We start from the raw sequence: 14167 nt of genomic DNA, 5'->3' as shown, positions 1-14167 counted from the left end.
TCACGTGTAACAATATGGTGTAGAAATGGTTTGCTTTTATGTCGTGACAACAAAGAAAGGCAAGCTTCAAGACAATTTCTCTGCTGATGCTCGTTTAATTCATGTGGAACCCATCCATTCAGCTCTTCACCTTGCCGATTTGTTTCAAATGGTTCAATATTGTTGGAATGGTAATGTCAAACCTTGCTGCTAATTCCGCTGTAGATTCAGATGGATTTGCTTCCACGACAGCTTTCAGCTTATCATTGTCCATCTCGGTCTCAGGTGGCCCATGTGGCTCATTTTGAAGATTAAAATCACCAGAATGGAACTTCTCAAGCCATTGACATACTGTGTGTTCATTAGCCACATCCTTTCCACACACTTCGTTCAAAAATAACACAAATTTTTGACTTTTTTTTCACAAAAATTGCTCTAAAAATATTTTTGACAGATAATCACAAGCCAAAACATGCATTCAAAAGACTGAGGATGTGCCTTCACAATAAAAATAAAACAAAAAGTGTCAATGTGAAATGTCAGAGATATCAAAGTGTCAACATTAGTACTTAAGGAAATGGGACATTTCATACTTACTAACCTAATATTTGAACTATAAAGAGATCACTTTGCCAGAGCCAGCCGGCGACATGCGGCACCTGGAATTAGGGGGCGAGGCTGAGAAATGAAGAGACAACAAAAAGATGGGGGCGGGAGGACAGAGTCCTTAGTGACTGCCGTGACTCGTTTATTTCAGTTGCTATATTTATACAGATAAGAACAAAGGAGAAGCGAAATGCATTGGAATAGGTGGTACATGTCTTCATTAAACCAGAAAACAAAACAGTTCTTGTTTCTTTCAACCTTACGTCACTTTGATAGCCCTTTCCCTCGCTTAAGCAGTTTTCTAATCTACAATTTAACGTTTTTCTGATATCAAAAAAGCTACAAATACTCAACTATGATCACTCAGACAGTTCAAGGAAAAGAGCACCCAAGCGTAATTAACAATTCTGGGAAAGGAGTGTGCAGGGCTTGGGTTGGGGCTATAAGCTACGAGGGCTGTATGCACAGGATTACTTCAGTGACCTTCTATAACTGCTACTGCTATCTCCAGCACCCTCCGTGAGCTGGAAGAAAGGCCAAGAATGTCAGAGCTCTGAGTCAAAGAGCCAGGTGCTATGTCTCAAGGACCCCAGTGTTCCGGGCAGCAACCACACTTTAACTCTCTCGTGTCTGGGACAGCTCCCAGTATCACTTCATACCTGTTAGGATGCTTATTAACAAGAAAAAAGTCAAAAACTTAAAAATAGAACTATCACATGATTTAGCAATCCCACTTCTGGGTATTTGTCCAAAAGAATTGAAATCAGGATCTCAAAAAGGTGTATGAACCCCCAAATTCAATTGTACCATTTGTTCTTAACAATAACCAAAATGTAGAAATAACCTAAATGTCCATCAATGGATGAATGAATAAAAAAATGTGTGTATACACACACACACACACACACACACACACACACACACACACACACTGAAATATTATTCAGTCTTAGAAAAGAAGGAAATCCTGGCCGGGCACGGTGGCTCACGCCTATAATCCTAGCATTCTGGGAGGCCAAGGCGGACGGATTGCTCAAGCTCAGGAGTTCGAAACCAGCCTAAGCAAGAGCGAGATCCCGTCTCTACTATAAATGGAAAGAAATTAATTGGCCAACTAACATATACAGAAAAAATTAGCCGGGCATGGTGGCACATGCCTGTAGTCCCAGCTACTTGGGAGGCTGAGGCAGCAGGATTGCTTGAGCTCAGGAGTTTGAGGTTGCTGTGAGCTAGGCTGATGCCATGGCACTCACTCTAGCCTGGGCAACAAAAAAAAGAAAAGAAGGAAATACTGCAATATGTAACAACATGGGTGAACTTTGAAGACATTATGATAAGCTATGATCAGCAGTCACAGAAGGACAAATACTGCATGATTCCATGCAGTATTCTGTGAAGTATCTATTAATAAAATAGACAAACTCTTAGAATCAGAGTAGAATGGTAGTTGCCAGGGGGAAAAGAGAGACAATGAGAAATTGCTAATCAATAGGCATAAAGTTTCAAATATGCAAGATCCAGAGATGTGTTGTACAACATTATGCCTATAGTTAATAGTACCGTACTGTACCTTTTACATTTTGTTGATAGTAGATTTCATGTTACGTTTTTACAATAAAATTTAAAAAATAAAGAGTAAACAAGGCTGATCCCTGCCCTTTCAGGGTTTAAAGTTCATAAAGAATAAAGAAGTGGCACGGGGCGCGTGGGGAGGAGTATACAATTTGATAAATTTTGACAAACTTATTAATACATATAACAGATTACACATATACACACCTGTGAAACCATCATCACAATGAAGAAAATGAACAGCTGGGCATGGTGGCTTACATCTGTAATCCTAGCACTCTGGGAGGCCGAGGCGGGAGGATCACTTGAGGTCAGAAATTCAAGACCAGCCTGAGCAAAAGCAAGACTCTGTCTCTACTAAAAATAGAAAAAATTAGCTGGACAACTAAAAATAGAAAAAATTAGCCTGTCATGGTGGTGCGTGCCTGTAGTGCCCGTTACTCTGGAGGCTGAGGCAGGAGGATCGCTTGAGCCCAGGAGGTTGCTGTGAGCTAGGCTGATGCCACGGCACTCTAGACTCTAGCCTGGGCAAGAGAGCAAGACTGTCTCACAAAAAAAAAAAAAAAAAAAAAATTTCATTTTCTTTTTTTCAGCTCTTTTCTCATGTTTGTGAAAACAAGAGTCCTAGCAGGTTGCTGCTAGTTTGGGACAGAAACTAGCAGCAAAGAGTGGAGAGAGCTCAAGATTGACCTTTAGCGGCTATTAGAAAATTAGAGGCCAGGCGTGGTGGCTCACGCCTGTAATCCTAACACTCTGGGAGGCTGAGGCCGGTGGATCCCTCTAGGTCAGGAGTCCGAAAACAGCCTGAGCAAGAGCGAGACCCCGTCTCTACTATAAATAGAAAGAAATTAATTGGCCAACTAATATATATAAAAAAATAAGCTGGGCATGGTGGCACATTCCAGTAGTCCCAGCTACTTGGGAGGCTGAGGCAGTAGGATTGCTTAAGCCCAGGAGTTTGAGGTTGCTGTGAGCTAGGCTGACGCCACGGCACTCACTTTAGCCTGGGCAACAAAGCAAGACTGTCTTGGAAAAAAAGAAAAGAAAAGAAAAAGAAAATTGGGAGATTCAAGGCCACTGTAACACTCTTTTTCTTCTAATATTTTTAGTCTTTCTTTACTTCTAATATTTTTAGTCTTTCTTCTCTGAGTTGTTTTTCATTTCCCAAGTAAGATACGCACACACACTGCTACACAATCACTTTATTTAACTATCAATGATTAGATTAAGCAGTCACCCACCCAATTTCACAGCCTTGCTCTGAGGTCTTTCCCACTCAGTTTGTAAGCATTTGCCTATATATACACACATATATTATTAATAAAATATATGCATATATATAAAAAATAAAATGAACATATTATACCTAAGTTCCCTTGTGCCCCTTTATAATTCTTTCCTCCAACACCTTTCTGGACCCCTGATTTCCCAGGCAACCGCTATTACTATTGTTTGCAGTTTACAACTGTTTATATAAATGGAATCGTATAGTGTATGTTCTTTTTGGATCTGGCTTCTTTCGTTCAACACAGTTAATTTGAAATTTATCCATGTTGTGTATCAATAGATTATTCCTTTTTTGTTTTTTTGAGACAGGGTCTCATTCTGTCACCCAGGCTGGAGTACAGTGGCGTGATCGTAGCTCACTGTAACCTCAAACTCCTGGCCTCAAGTGATCTTCCCCCCTTGGCTTCCCAAATTACTGTGATTACAGGCAAAACCCACCATGCATGACTGACCATTTCTTTTATATTTATTGCTGGGTAGTATTCCATGATATGGATTCAACATAATTTATTCATTCATTTTTTTGATGGACATTTGTTATCTCTAGTTTTTGGCTGTTACTGTGTTATAAACATTCATGTAAGCCTTTGTGTGGACATATGCTTTCATTCTCTTTGGTAAAATACCTCAGATGAGGATGGCTGGGTAAGGTGGTAGTTGTATGTTTAATTTAAAACTGTTAAATTTATTTCCAAAGTGATACAACCATTGGTGGCAACTTTTTACATTTCTGCCAGCAGTGAGTTCCAGTTGCTCTACATCCTTGCCAGCAGCTGGCAAGGTCAGTGTCTTTCATTTTAACCATTCTGATAGGTATGTAGTAGTATGTCATTGTGCTGTTAATTTGCATTTTCCTAGTAACCACTGATATTGAGCATGTTTTCATTTGCTTTGCCATCCTTGTATCTTTTTTGGTAAAGTGTCTGTTAAAATCTTTTACCCATTTAAAAATTAGGTTGTTTGTTATCTTATTAAGCTATAAGGATTTTTTTTTTTTTTTTTTTATTTGAGACAGAGTCTCACTCTGTTGCCCCGGCTAGGTGCTGTAGCATCAGCCTAGCTCACAGCAACCTCAAATTCCTGGGCTCAAGTGATCCTCCTGCCTCAGCCTCCATAGTAGCAGGTACTACAGGCTCACATCACCATGACAGGCTAATTCTTTCTATTTTTAGTAGAGATGGAGTCTTGCTTTTGCTCAGGCTAATCTTGAATTCCTGACCTCAAGTAGTGATCCTCCTGACTTGGCCTCCCAGAGTGCTAGGATTATGGTGCTCAGCCAGATTCTTTACATAGTCTAGATGTAAGTTCTTTGCTATATATGTTTTAGAAATATTTTCTCCCAGTCTATGGTTGCATTAATGTTTACATTAATGCACTGGATTAAAATGCATTAATGTTTTTTGAAGAGAAAAAATTTTACATTTTGGTAAAGTACAATTTACTGATTTTTAAAAATAGTTCACCCGACTCCAGGCCAGGTGCGGTGGCTTACACCTGTAATCCTAGCTGTCTGTGAGGCTGAGGCAGGAGGACAGCTCAAGGTCAGGAGCTCGAAACCAGAGCAAGAGTGAGACCCTGTCTCTACTAAAAATAGAAAGAAATTAATTGGCCAACTAAAAATACATAGAGGTTGCTGTGAGCTAGGCTGACGCCATGGCACTCTGGCCTGGGCAACAGAGTGAGACTCTGTCTCAAAAAAATAAAATAAAATAAAATAAAACAGTTTGCCTGACTCCAAGAATTATTATTATTATTATTATTATTTTTTTTTTTTGAGACAGAGTCTTACTTTGTTGCCCAGGCTAGAGTGAGTGCCGTGGCGTCAGCCTGGCTCACAGCAACCTCAAACTCCTGGGCTCAAGCAATCCTTCTGCCTCAGCCTCCCGAGTAGCTGGGACTACAGGCATGTGCCACCATGCCCGGCTAATTATTTCTATATATATATTAGTTGGCCAATTAATTTCTTTCTATTATAGTAGAGACGGGGTCTCGCTCTTGCTCAGGTTGGTTTTGAACTCCTGAGCTCAAAGGATCTGCCCGCCTCAGCCTCCCAGAGAGCTAGGATTACAGGCGTGAGCCACGGCGCCCAGCCAAGAATTATTATTATTATTATTTTTTTTTGAGACAGAGTCTCGCTTTGTTGCCTAGGCTAGAGTGAGTGCCATGGCGTCAGCCTAGCTCACAGCAACCTCAATCTCCTGGCTCAAGCAATCCTTCTGCCTCAGCCTCCCAAGTAGCTGGGACTACAGGCATGCGCCACCATGCCTGGCTAATTTTATATATATATATATTAGTTAGCCAATTAATTTCTTTCTATTTATAGTAGAGATGGGGTCTCGCTCTTGCTCAGGCTGGTTTCCAACTCCTGACCTCGAGCAATCCGCCCGCATCGGCCTCCCAGACAGCTAGGATTACAGGCGTGAGCCACCACCCCCGGCCTCCAAGAATTATTTTTTAAGCTAAGTATACTTGTTACTTGAAAGATTACCTTAGTATAAAAAAGAATCACTCTTCAAATTCTTAAATAATAAACATGTTTTTATTTCTCTCATAACTTTAAAAATGCGAACATTCTGTAATTCAGCCAGTTTTTACTTCCAGGTAACTTCTTCATTGGGTCTCAATTCCCTGAGTAGAAACAAAAAAGGAAGAAATGGAAAAAATGTAAATAACTTTGATGAAGCAATAAAAGAGGAAGTCAGAAGAATATGAATTGAATATTTTATATTTTTGTTATTTTTTACAACCAAGATTTGTGAAGATCAATGTTTTATATTCTATTAAACAGACCCATTAAATATTTTCATAGTCATTCCATTCTTTCATGATTTTAAACTTTTACCAAAATTTTCATTTTTCTAGATTAAAGAACTGTAATTTCAGCTAGATAGGAGGAATAAGTTCTAGTGTTCCATACAACCGTAGGATGACCATTATTATATTATAGTTCAAATAGCTAGGAGGAGGATGTTGAATGCTCGTAATACAAATAAATGATAATGTTGGAGAAGATGGATATGCTAATTACCCTGACCTGATGAGTATACATTATAGGTATCAAAACATTACTACGTACCCTCCCCATGTACAATTATTATGTGTCAACTAAAAAAAATACAAAAAAAGCAATATAATTTCTTATTTTATCTTTATATGAAAGCTATTATCTACTCAAAGAGTTCATTTAATGTTTTCTAGACCCCTTCCAGCTCATTTTATCTTTCTTGACATCCCTGACTTGTGAACCAGCTCTACATACTGATTATGGATGCTGTTCAATTCTCTTGCCCCCTGAGCTTCCTCTAACACAGCTCCATACCCACAGGCAGATATTCTGCCTTGCTAACTATAACTCTGTTGCCAGAGGAGCCATCTCTAGGGAGATGATCAGAGCAGGCAGCTCTGTTGCCGAGAACACAGTACCAAGCCATTATTATTACCATTTATCGCAGGTACATCATAGCTTAAGATAGTATAGGATAATCTATATGAAAGCTGTACATAGGGTAGGCTTTGGTCAGTTGGTTTAAAACTTTGTTTCTAGGCCAGGCACGGTGGCTCATGCCTGTAATCCTAATCCTAGCACTCTGGGAGGCCGGGGTGGGCGGATCGCTCAAGGTCAGGAGTTCGAAACCAGCCTGAGCAAGAGCAAGACCCATCTCTACTAAAAAATAGAAAGAAATTAACTGGCCAACTAAAATGTATATAAAAAGTTAGCTGGTAATCCTAGCACTTTGGGAGGCCGAGGCGGGCGGATTGCTCAAGGTCAGGAGTTCAAAACCAGCCTGAGCGAGACCCCGTCTCTACCAAAAATAGAAAGAAATTAATTGACCAACTAAAAATATATATACAAAAAAAAATTAGCCGGGCATGGTGGCACATGCCTGTAGTCCCAGCTACTCGGGAGGCTGAGGCAGCAGGATCGCTGAGCCCAGGAGATTGAGGTTGCTGTGAGCCAGGCTGACGCCACGGCACTCACTCTAGCCTGGGCAACAAAGTGAGACTCTGTCTCAAAAAAAAAAAAAAAAAAAAAAGTTAGCTGGGCATGATGATGCATGCCTGCAGTCCCAGCTACTTCAAGAGGCTGAGGCGGGAGGATCGCTTGAGCCCAGGAGTTTGAGGTTGCTGTGAGCTAGCCTGATACTACAGCACTCACTCTAGCCTGGGCAATAGAGTGAGACTTTGTCTCAAAAAAACAAAAAACAAAACAAAACAAAAAAAACCCTTTGTTTCTATATTAAAATACACTTCATTTTAAAAAAATGAAGACTTTCAAAGATCTGAAATAGCCTGTTCATAAAGTGAAGACCGTTTCCATTCCAAAAGTAATCATGACAGTTTTATCCAAGGATTAAATAACAAACAAGAGTATAAAATGGTATCACTTGAATCTAAGTCCTCAGGGGAAAAGTTATCCCTTCTGTTTATTTTTTGGCATAGATGATATTAAAAAGAATATTCCCAAAAGCTGGCCAATTGCTGGTTTAAAAAAATGCACAAACTGACCTTCTATATAAGACACTTTTATTCCGGAAGGCAGTTAGCTTTTCATCATTCTTTCTGTCTAGATAGCATCCAATGACATATCCCATAGGGACAAGAACATGAACCCAATGGTCACGCACAAACTGAAGTAAGTTCACCATGATTGCTGAAAAAAAAAAAAAAAAGGATTATGAGAAATATAATTAAAAAAAGTGTTTCAAATCTTTTATAATTGCATCTGAAACAAGAAGATAGCCATGGATGTAAGATGTTAAAAGCAGGCCAGGCATGGTGGCTCACACCTGTAATCCTAGCACTCTGGGAGGTTGAGGTAGGAGGATTGCTCAAGGTCAGGAGTTCAAGACCCTGAGCAAGAGTGAGACCCTATCTCTACTAAAAATAGGAAGAAATTAGCTGCACAACTAAAAATACATAGAAAAACTTAGCCAGGCATGGTAGCACATATATCTGTAGTCCCAGCTACTCGGGAGGCTGGGGCAGAAGGACTGCTTGAGCTCAGGAGTTTGAGGTTGCTGTGAGCTAACCTATGCCATGGCACTCACTCTAGCCTAGGCAACAAAGCGAGACTCTATCTTAAAAAAAAAAAAAAAAAAAAAAAAAAAGCAAAATAAGCCTCTTTAAATTTGCCTGTCATTAGAATATAGTATAGTACTTAAATCTAAATGGTGAAGATTATATAGGTGACAATGATTAGTATAAAGATTATACTGCACTAAAGTCTATTTATTAATTTTATTTCTAGCTTCACTGGTGGTCCAATAATGATATAGAACAGAGAAATGGAGAGAGTATTAAAAATTCTACCTGCAAAAGCTGATTCTTTTTTTTTAGACAGCCACAGAAACTATGAAAAGGGTTTATACTGTTTTTTTCTTTTCTTTTTTTGCGACAGGGTCTTGCTCTATTTTCCCAGGCTAGAGTGCAGTGGCATCACCAGAGGTCATTGCAACCTCAAACTCCTGGGCCTAAGAGAACCTCCTGCCTTAGCCTTCCCAGTAGCTGGGACTCCAGGCATGGCCAGCACGCCTAGATAATTTTTTAACTTTTTGTAGAGATGGGGGTCTTGCTACGTTGCCCAGGCTGGTCTCAAACTCATGGCCTCAAACGATCCTCCCACTTCAGGTTCATGCAGACCTTTAAAGCTGATTGTTTTCACTTTCTTTGTATTGATTTAGAACTTTTACATGTGCACAATATTTTTAGGACCTCTCTCAGTGCCCAAACTTAACAATACTACTTTGTCAGAAGTGCAATTCTTTACACATAAAGCTCTAATTATTGAAAACTAATTTTTGAAAGGAAATTAAAAGATACAAGAGAAAGAAAAAAATAACCATATTCAATAATGTCACAGGAGACCTTAATTATCAATTAAATAATTCTACGAAAGATAATGGGAGAAGGGAATTTACTTTTATGGAATGACTACTAGGTATCAGGGCCATCATATATTTCTATATATCATGTGAAATAACTATTATTATCCCCATTTTACAGGTAAGAAAACAGCTTAACCCAAATAGCAATTAAACACAGAGCTGGAATTCAAATTCAGGTTTGCTCCAAAGCTCTGGCTCCTTCTATCACACTGCCTCTCTCTGAGACCCCTCCCTGAACTGGTATTTATGTTGTTTTAAGAGATTTTAAGTTCTAAGAGTTTCCAAAAGGCAGAAGAGGAGGACTAGAATTACAGGTTCAGTATCCCTTATCCAAAATGCTTGGGACCAGAAATTTTTCAGATTTTTTCAGATTCTGTAATATCTACAGATGCATAATGAGCTATCTTGGGGATGGGACCCTCTAAACACAAAATTCATTTATGTTTCATATACACCTTAGCCTGAAGGTAATTTTATACCTGTCAATGAAGTTAGATATGGGATTTTCCACACATCTGTGCTCAAACAGTTCCAGATTTTGGAGCATTTCAGATTTCAAACTTTCATATTAGGGACAGGATGCTGAACCTGTAGGTTTTATCATGTGGAAAATAACAAATTTGCATCGATTCAACAAAAACATAGTTGAATTGCGAATTTTCTGTAAAAAGTACATACAGATAAAATCATAATACACCTGTGTTCACATGAATCTAATGAATGTATTATATACACTGGCTGGGAAGACATATGACAACACCCTAGAAAGAGAATCAGCACATTACTGCCAACAAAAGTTCTTAGCACTAAGCTGCTAGGACTTTGTAGACTGAATTCCTGCCCCTCCTTCTGACGGTAGTTCACATGCTTACAGGATTCTAAGGCTTTATTTCTGAAACTTTAATTAAACACCCACTATCCACTGGGTTAGGAAATGGCCACGAAATTTAAAGTCAAACAATACAGATACTGTGTTTCAAAGTGTAATATTGCACACAAGCAGGTTCTAGTCTGAACATCACTGATCTAGAAAATTATGATGTAAGTAAATGAAATATTTAAATATATAATTTACAATTCAGTTATCAGTTTCGGGTTTTAGTCTATTGTCTACAGCTGGAGTTCTCAAACTTGACTGTACATCAAAATCACCTGGGGGAACCTTTTTCAAAACAAGGACTCCTGGGCCTTACCTCCAGGGTGAGGCTGGAAAAATCTGTAGTTGAAAGAACTCCTCCTGCTGATTTTTATGCAAATAGTTCTTGGGCGTAAAAATGTAAGTGTAACCAATTTTACTTTATTTCCTAGAAGATGGTGTCTTCATTAAGTAACATTATTTGCATTTAGATCTTTTTTTTTTTTTTTTTTTTGAGACAGAGTCTCGCTTTGTTGTCCAGGCTAGAGTGAGTGCCGTGGCGTCAGCCTAGCTCACAGCAACCTCAAACTCCTGGGCTTGAGTGATCCTTCTGCCTCAGCCTCCCGAGTAGCTGGGACTACAGGCATGTGCCACCATGCCCGGCTAATTTTTTATATATATATCAGTTGGCCAATTAATTTCTTTCTATTTATAGTAGAGACGGGGTCTCGCTCTTGCTCAGGCTGGTTTTGAACTCCTGACCTTGAGCAATCCACCCGCCTCGGCCTCCCAAGAGCTAGGATTACAGGCTGCATTTAGATCTTTAAGTACTTTTTGTGATACTGAGCACCAGCCCAGTTAGCTGCTTACTTGCCTTATAAATTTGAGCCAGATAAGTACGGGGATAACAATGAGTGCTTTAAATAAGATAACTTTGAAAGTACCAAGCTGCAAAATACTAGACAGTATGTCTCTGTGTTCATATGACCTTCTGTGTTCAAGTTCAGCGAATTCAGGGGTCTTCTATTTTGCCACCCGTCCTTATTAGGATCCTCAAATTTCTTGAGAGGTCAGTTCTACCCTTAGCACAGCTGACTGTTACATACCGTTTTTGTATTTAATCACTGACAAAAAAGTACTTGCTGATTCCCAGCCCAAGACTGTCTTAAGCAAGCCCATGGCCACCTGTGGGCTATAAGCCATTACTGTTGGCATTGTTTCAACAGGGCCAGAAGCTAAGGAATTGGTTCGTTCAGAGCAGAAGAGGTGAGATGAGCCCCTGTGGGGCTTGCTACATATAGGATCTTACAGAGACTCCAGAAGTAAGGAAATGGGGCTGATAGATAAAGGGATTCTGTACAGTTGGAACACAGAGTTGGACTCAACCACCATGAAGGAACTGTGATTCCATCCCTAAGAGGTAAAATGATAAATCTTAGTCCTAGAGGCATTTCATACTACAAATGTACAATCTATATTTAATGGTCTTTGCGACAGTGTACTCAGCATAATTTGTCCTGTATGCCTTACTGTGAGTGGACAACCAGGAAGGACTAAGATTTATGGACATAAGAGGCTGGCGCCTGTAATCCTAGCTCTCTGGGAGGCCGAGGCAGGAGGATGGCTCAAGGTCAGGAGTTTGAAACCAGGCTGGGCAAGAGCGAGACCCCGTCTCTACTAAAAATAGAGAGAAATTAATTGGCCAACTAAAAATATATATAGAAAAAAATTATCCGGGCATGGTGGCGCATGCCTGTAGTCCCAGCAACTTGGGAGACTTGCTGGAAGGATTGCTGGAACCCAGGAGTTTGAGGTTGCTGTGAGCTAGGCTGACCCCACGGCACTCTAGTCTGGGCAACAGAGTGAGACTCTGTCTCAAAAAAAAAAAAGAAAAAAAAAAAAAGAAGTGAACTAGAATTATTAGCTGGGTAATGGATAAAAGGGCAAGGGGGGGCGGGTAGACCAGCTCTTGGTCATGAGCCCAAGATGCTAAGAGATCTTTATCTTATAGGCGAATGGTAGGGAGGCAGGCTCTGTTGAGGCAAGCCTAGGTTTTGGATGAGAGAAGAATGTTAGTAGGAGAAAAGGACTAACTGCTTTAGGGAGTGATATCCACATGGGTGCCCATGAGAGCACCGTACATATTACTATTAGTGTCGTCTTTATATGAAGACCCTTAAGAAAAATTTTGCTTTTACATCGGAACCAGGAGTAGCTTTGATATTCCTTACAAATTGGGTTTTGTTTTATAAACTCAATACATACCCAATCATGTATCCTTCGATACCAAAATGATTCAAATTTTTGCCTTCCTCTAGTAAGAGTAGAATCTCAAAGCAACGTCAGGCACAGTTCTTACTGCTTTTCATAATCACCAATTCATATAATCCTCACAATACTTTATATGTATCATCATCAGTAATACTAATATGTCCACAATGCAACAGGCATATTATTTTCAGATGAGGAAATCCAGGGACGATTGTGGTAAAGTAATTCGCATAAGGTCACAGATGCAGTTAAGTGGCAGACCTGCAATTAGAACCCAGGCAGTCTCTGGCTCCTAGGTCCAAGCTCTTTTTTACTTTTTTTTATTTTTATTTTTAGAGAGAGGGTCTTGCTCTGTCACCCAGGCTGAATTCCAGTGGCTGTAATCATAGCTCACTGCAGCCTGCAACTCTTGGCCTCCCTAGCAGCTTAGGACTACAGGGGAGTGCCACTACACCTGGCTAAGTTTTTTATTTTGTAAAGGCAAGGGGTGGGGGAAGGGCGTCTGGCTATGTTGCCCACGCAGGTTTCAACTCCTGACCTCGTGATCCTCTCGCCTAGACCTCTCAAAATGCTGGAATTCCGTGTAAACTGGGATTACAGGCATGAGCCACTGCAACCGGCATGGGCCAAGCTCTTTACCTGTGCATTATGGTCTTTCATAATAAATATAGAGGTAAACCCTTATATTGACTTCATTTTTTATAATTTTTAATTTTGTATCCTATTCTTTCTAATATTACTTTTTCTTTAGCCCCATGCCCTTGCCCCTTAACTACTAAAAAGAAAACCGTATCTGTTGTGTATCTCATTTTTGTAAGTCACTCCAAAATCTCATTGGAAATATGTAGATACCAATTGTTTCCCGCAGCACTTTATTAGTATTGCTCAAAAAGTGTCAACCTATAAAATCGGTGCTGGGTGCATGAAGGAATTGAATTCCTTGAGGTGTGGAACTCTTTGAAGTCTCAATGATACATAAACCCTTGAAACAAGCACAAATTTAAGTATTACATTTTTAAAAAGCAAAAGGGTGTAAGTGCATGTTTGGGGGAATGTTCGGTTCAAAAAAGTTTGAGATTTCTGAAGAGGGTGAGGTTAGGGAGGAGACAACGCTGAGGCTTGGACAAATGTGAGATGGTGGCAGAGAAGCAGCCCCTTCCCTGGTGCAGGCTAGGAGTGAGATCCCGACCAGTCTCCTCTCCAGTCCGCCTGGGGGCGGTCACCGGGTCTTCTCTAAAGACGTTTTCCAGTTATGACAGCCTCAGAGTACCCTTTGCCCAGCAGGAAACGGGAACCCAGTTGACCACCCAAAGAAAACCCCTTTTCCCTTTGTCCTGTCACCTTCGCTCGGAAGCCCCGGGGAAGACTCAGACCACCCTTCCACACATACACACACCATCAAGGCCTTTCCTGGAACCCTGCCTGCTTCCACAACCGCGATCGGCGGCCCCGCGGCCACCCTGGATCCCCAGACCCACCTGCGACCCCGATGTCAACAAGGAGCCCGGGACCAAGGGCAGCAAGGAGCTCGGCCACCAGCGCCAGCGGAAACTGCGACCTCGGGACCCGCCATTCGCCGCGCCCGCACGGAGGAGAGGGGTGGCGCCGGCAAATGATACCTCTTCTTCCTTACAGTAGTTGATTCTTCTCATGTATTTAGCTTCAAAAAATTAAGAGTAATTTTTGAATAAAACGTCGGTCCAAAGTGACG

General features: G+C 40.5%; 1 protein-coding gene across 1 annotated transcript; it reads right to left on the bottom strand.

The window, feature by feature from the left end:
* Window positions 1-5961: 5961 nt before the first annotated feature.
* Window positions 5962-14093, bottom strand: NDUFB1 (NADH:ubiquinone oxidoreductase subunit B1). The gene is made up of 3 exons (XM_076003758.1): window positions 13935-14093; window positions 7951-8095; window positions 5962-6072 (listed from the first exon to the last, which is right to left on the bottom strand). Exons 2-3 carry the CDS (start codon window positions 8088-8090, stop codon window positions 6036-6038), a joined length of 177 nt encoding a protein of 58 aa, XP_075859873.1. The 5' UTR covers window positions 8091-8095; window positions 13935-14093; the 3' UTR covers window positions 5962-6035.
* Between the last annotated feature and the right edge of the window lie 74 nt (window positions 14094-14167).

Source organism: Microcebus murinus, chromosome 6 (assembly GCF_040939455.1).
Source record: "Microcebus murinus isolate Inina chromosome 6, M.murinus_Inina_mat1.0, whole genome shotgun sequence".
NCBI classification, from domain to species: Eukaryota; Metazoa; Chordata; class Mammalia; order Primates; family Cheirogaleidae; genus Microcebus; species Microcebus murinus.
This window is presented reverse-complemented; position numbering and strand designations above follow the sequence as displayed.

Coding starts and splice junctions, on each gene's coding strand:
- NDUFB1 (XM_076003758.1), bottom strand. CDS start 8,090: ATGGTGAACTTACTTCAGTTTGTGCGTGACCATTGGGTTCATGTTCTT. Junction 6,073..7,950: donor AAAAGTGTCTTATATAGAAG/GTCAGTTTGTGC, acceptor GTTTCTACTCAG/GGAATTGAGACCCAATGAAG.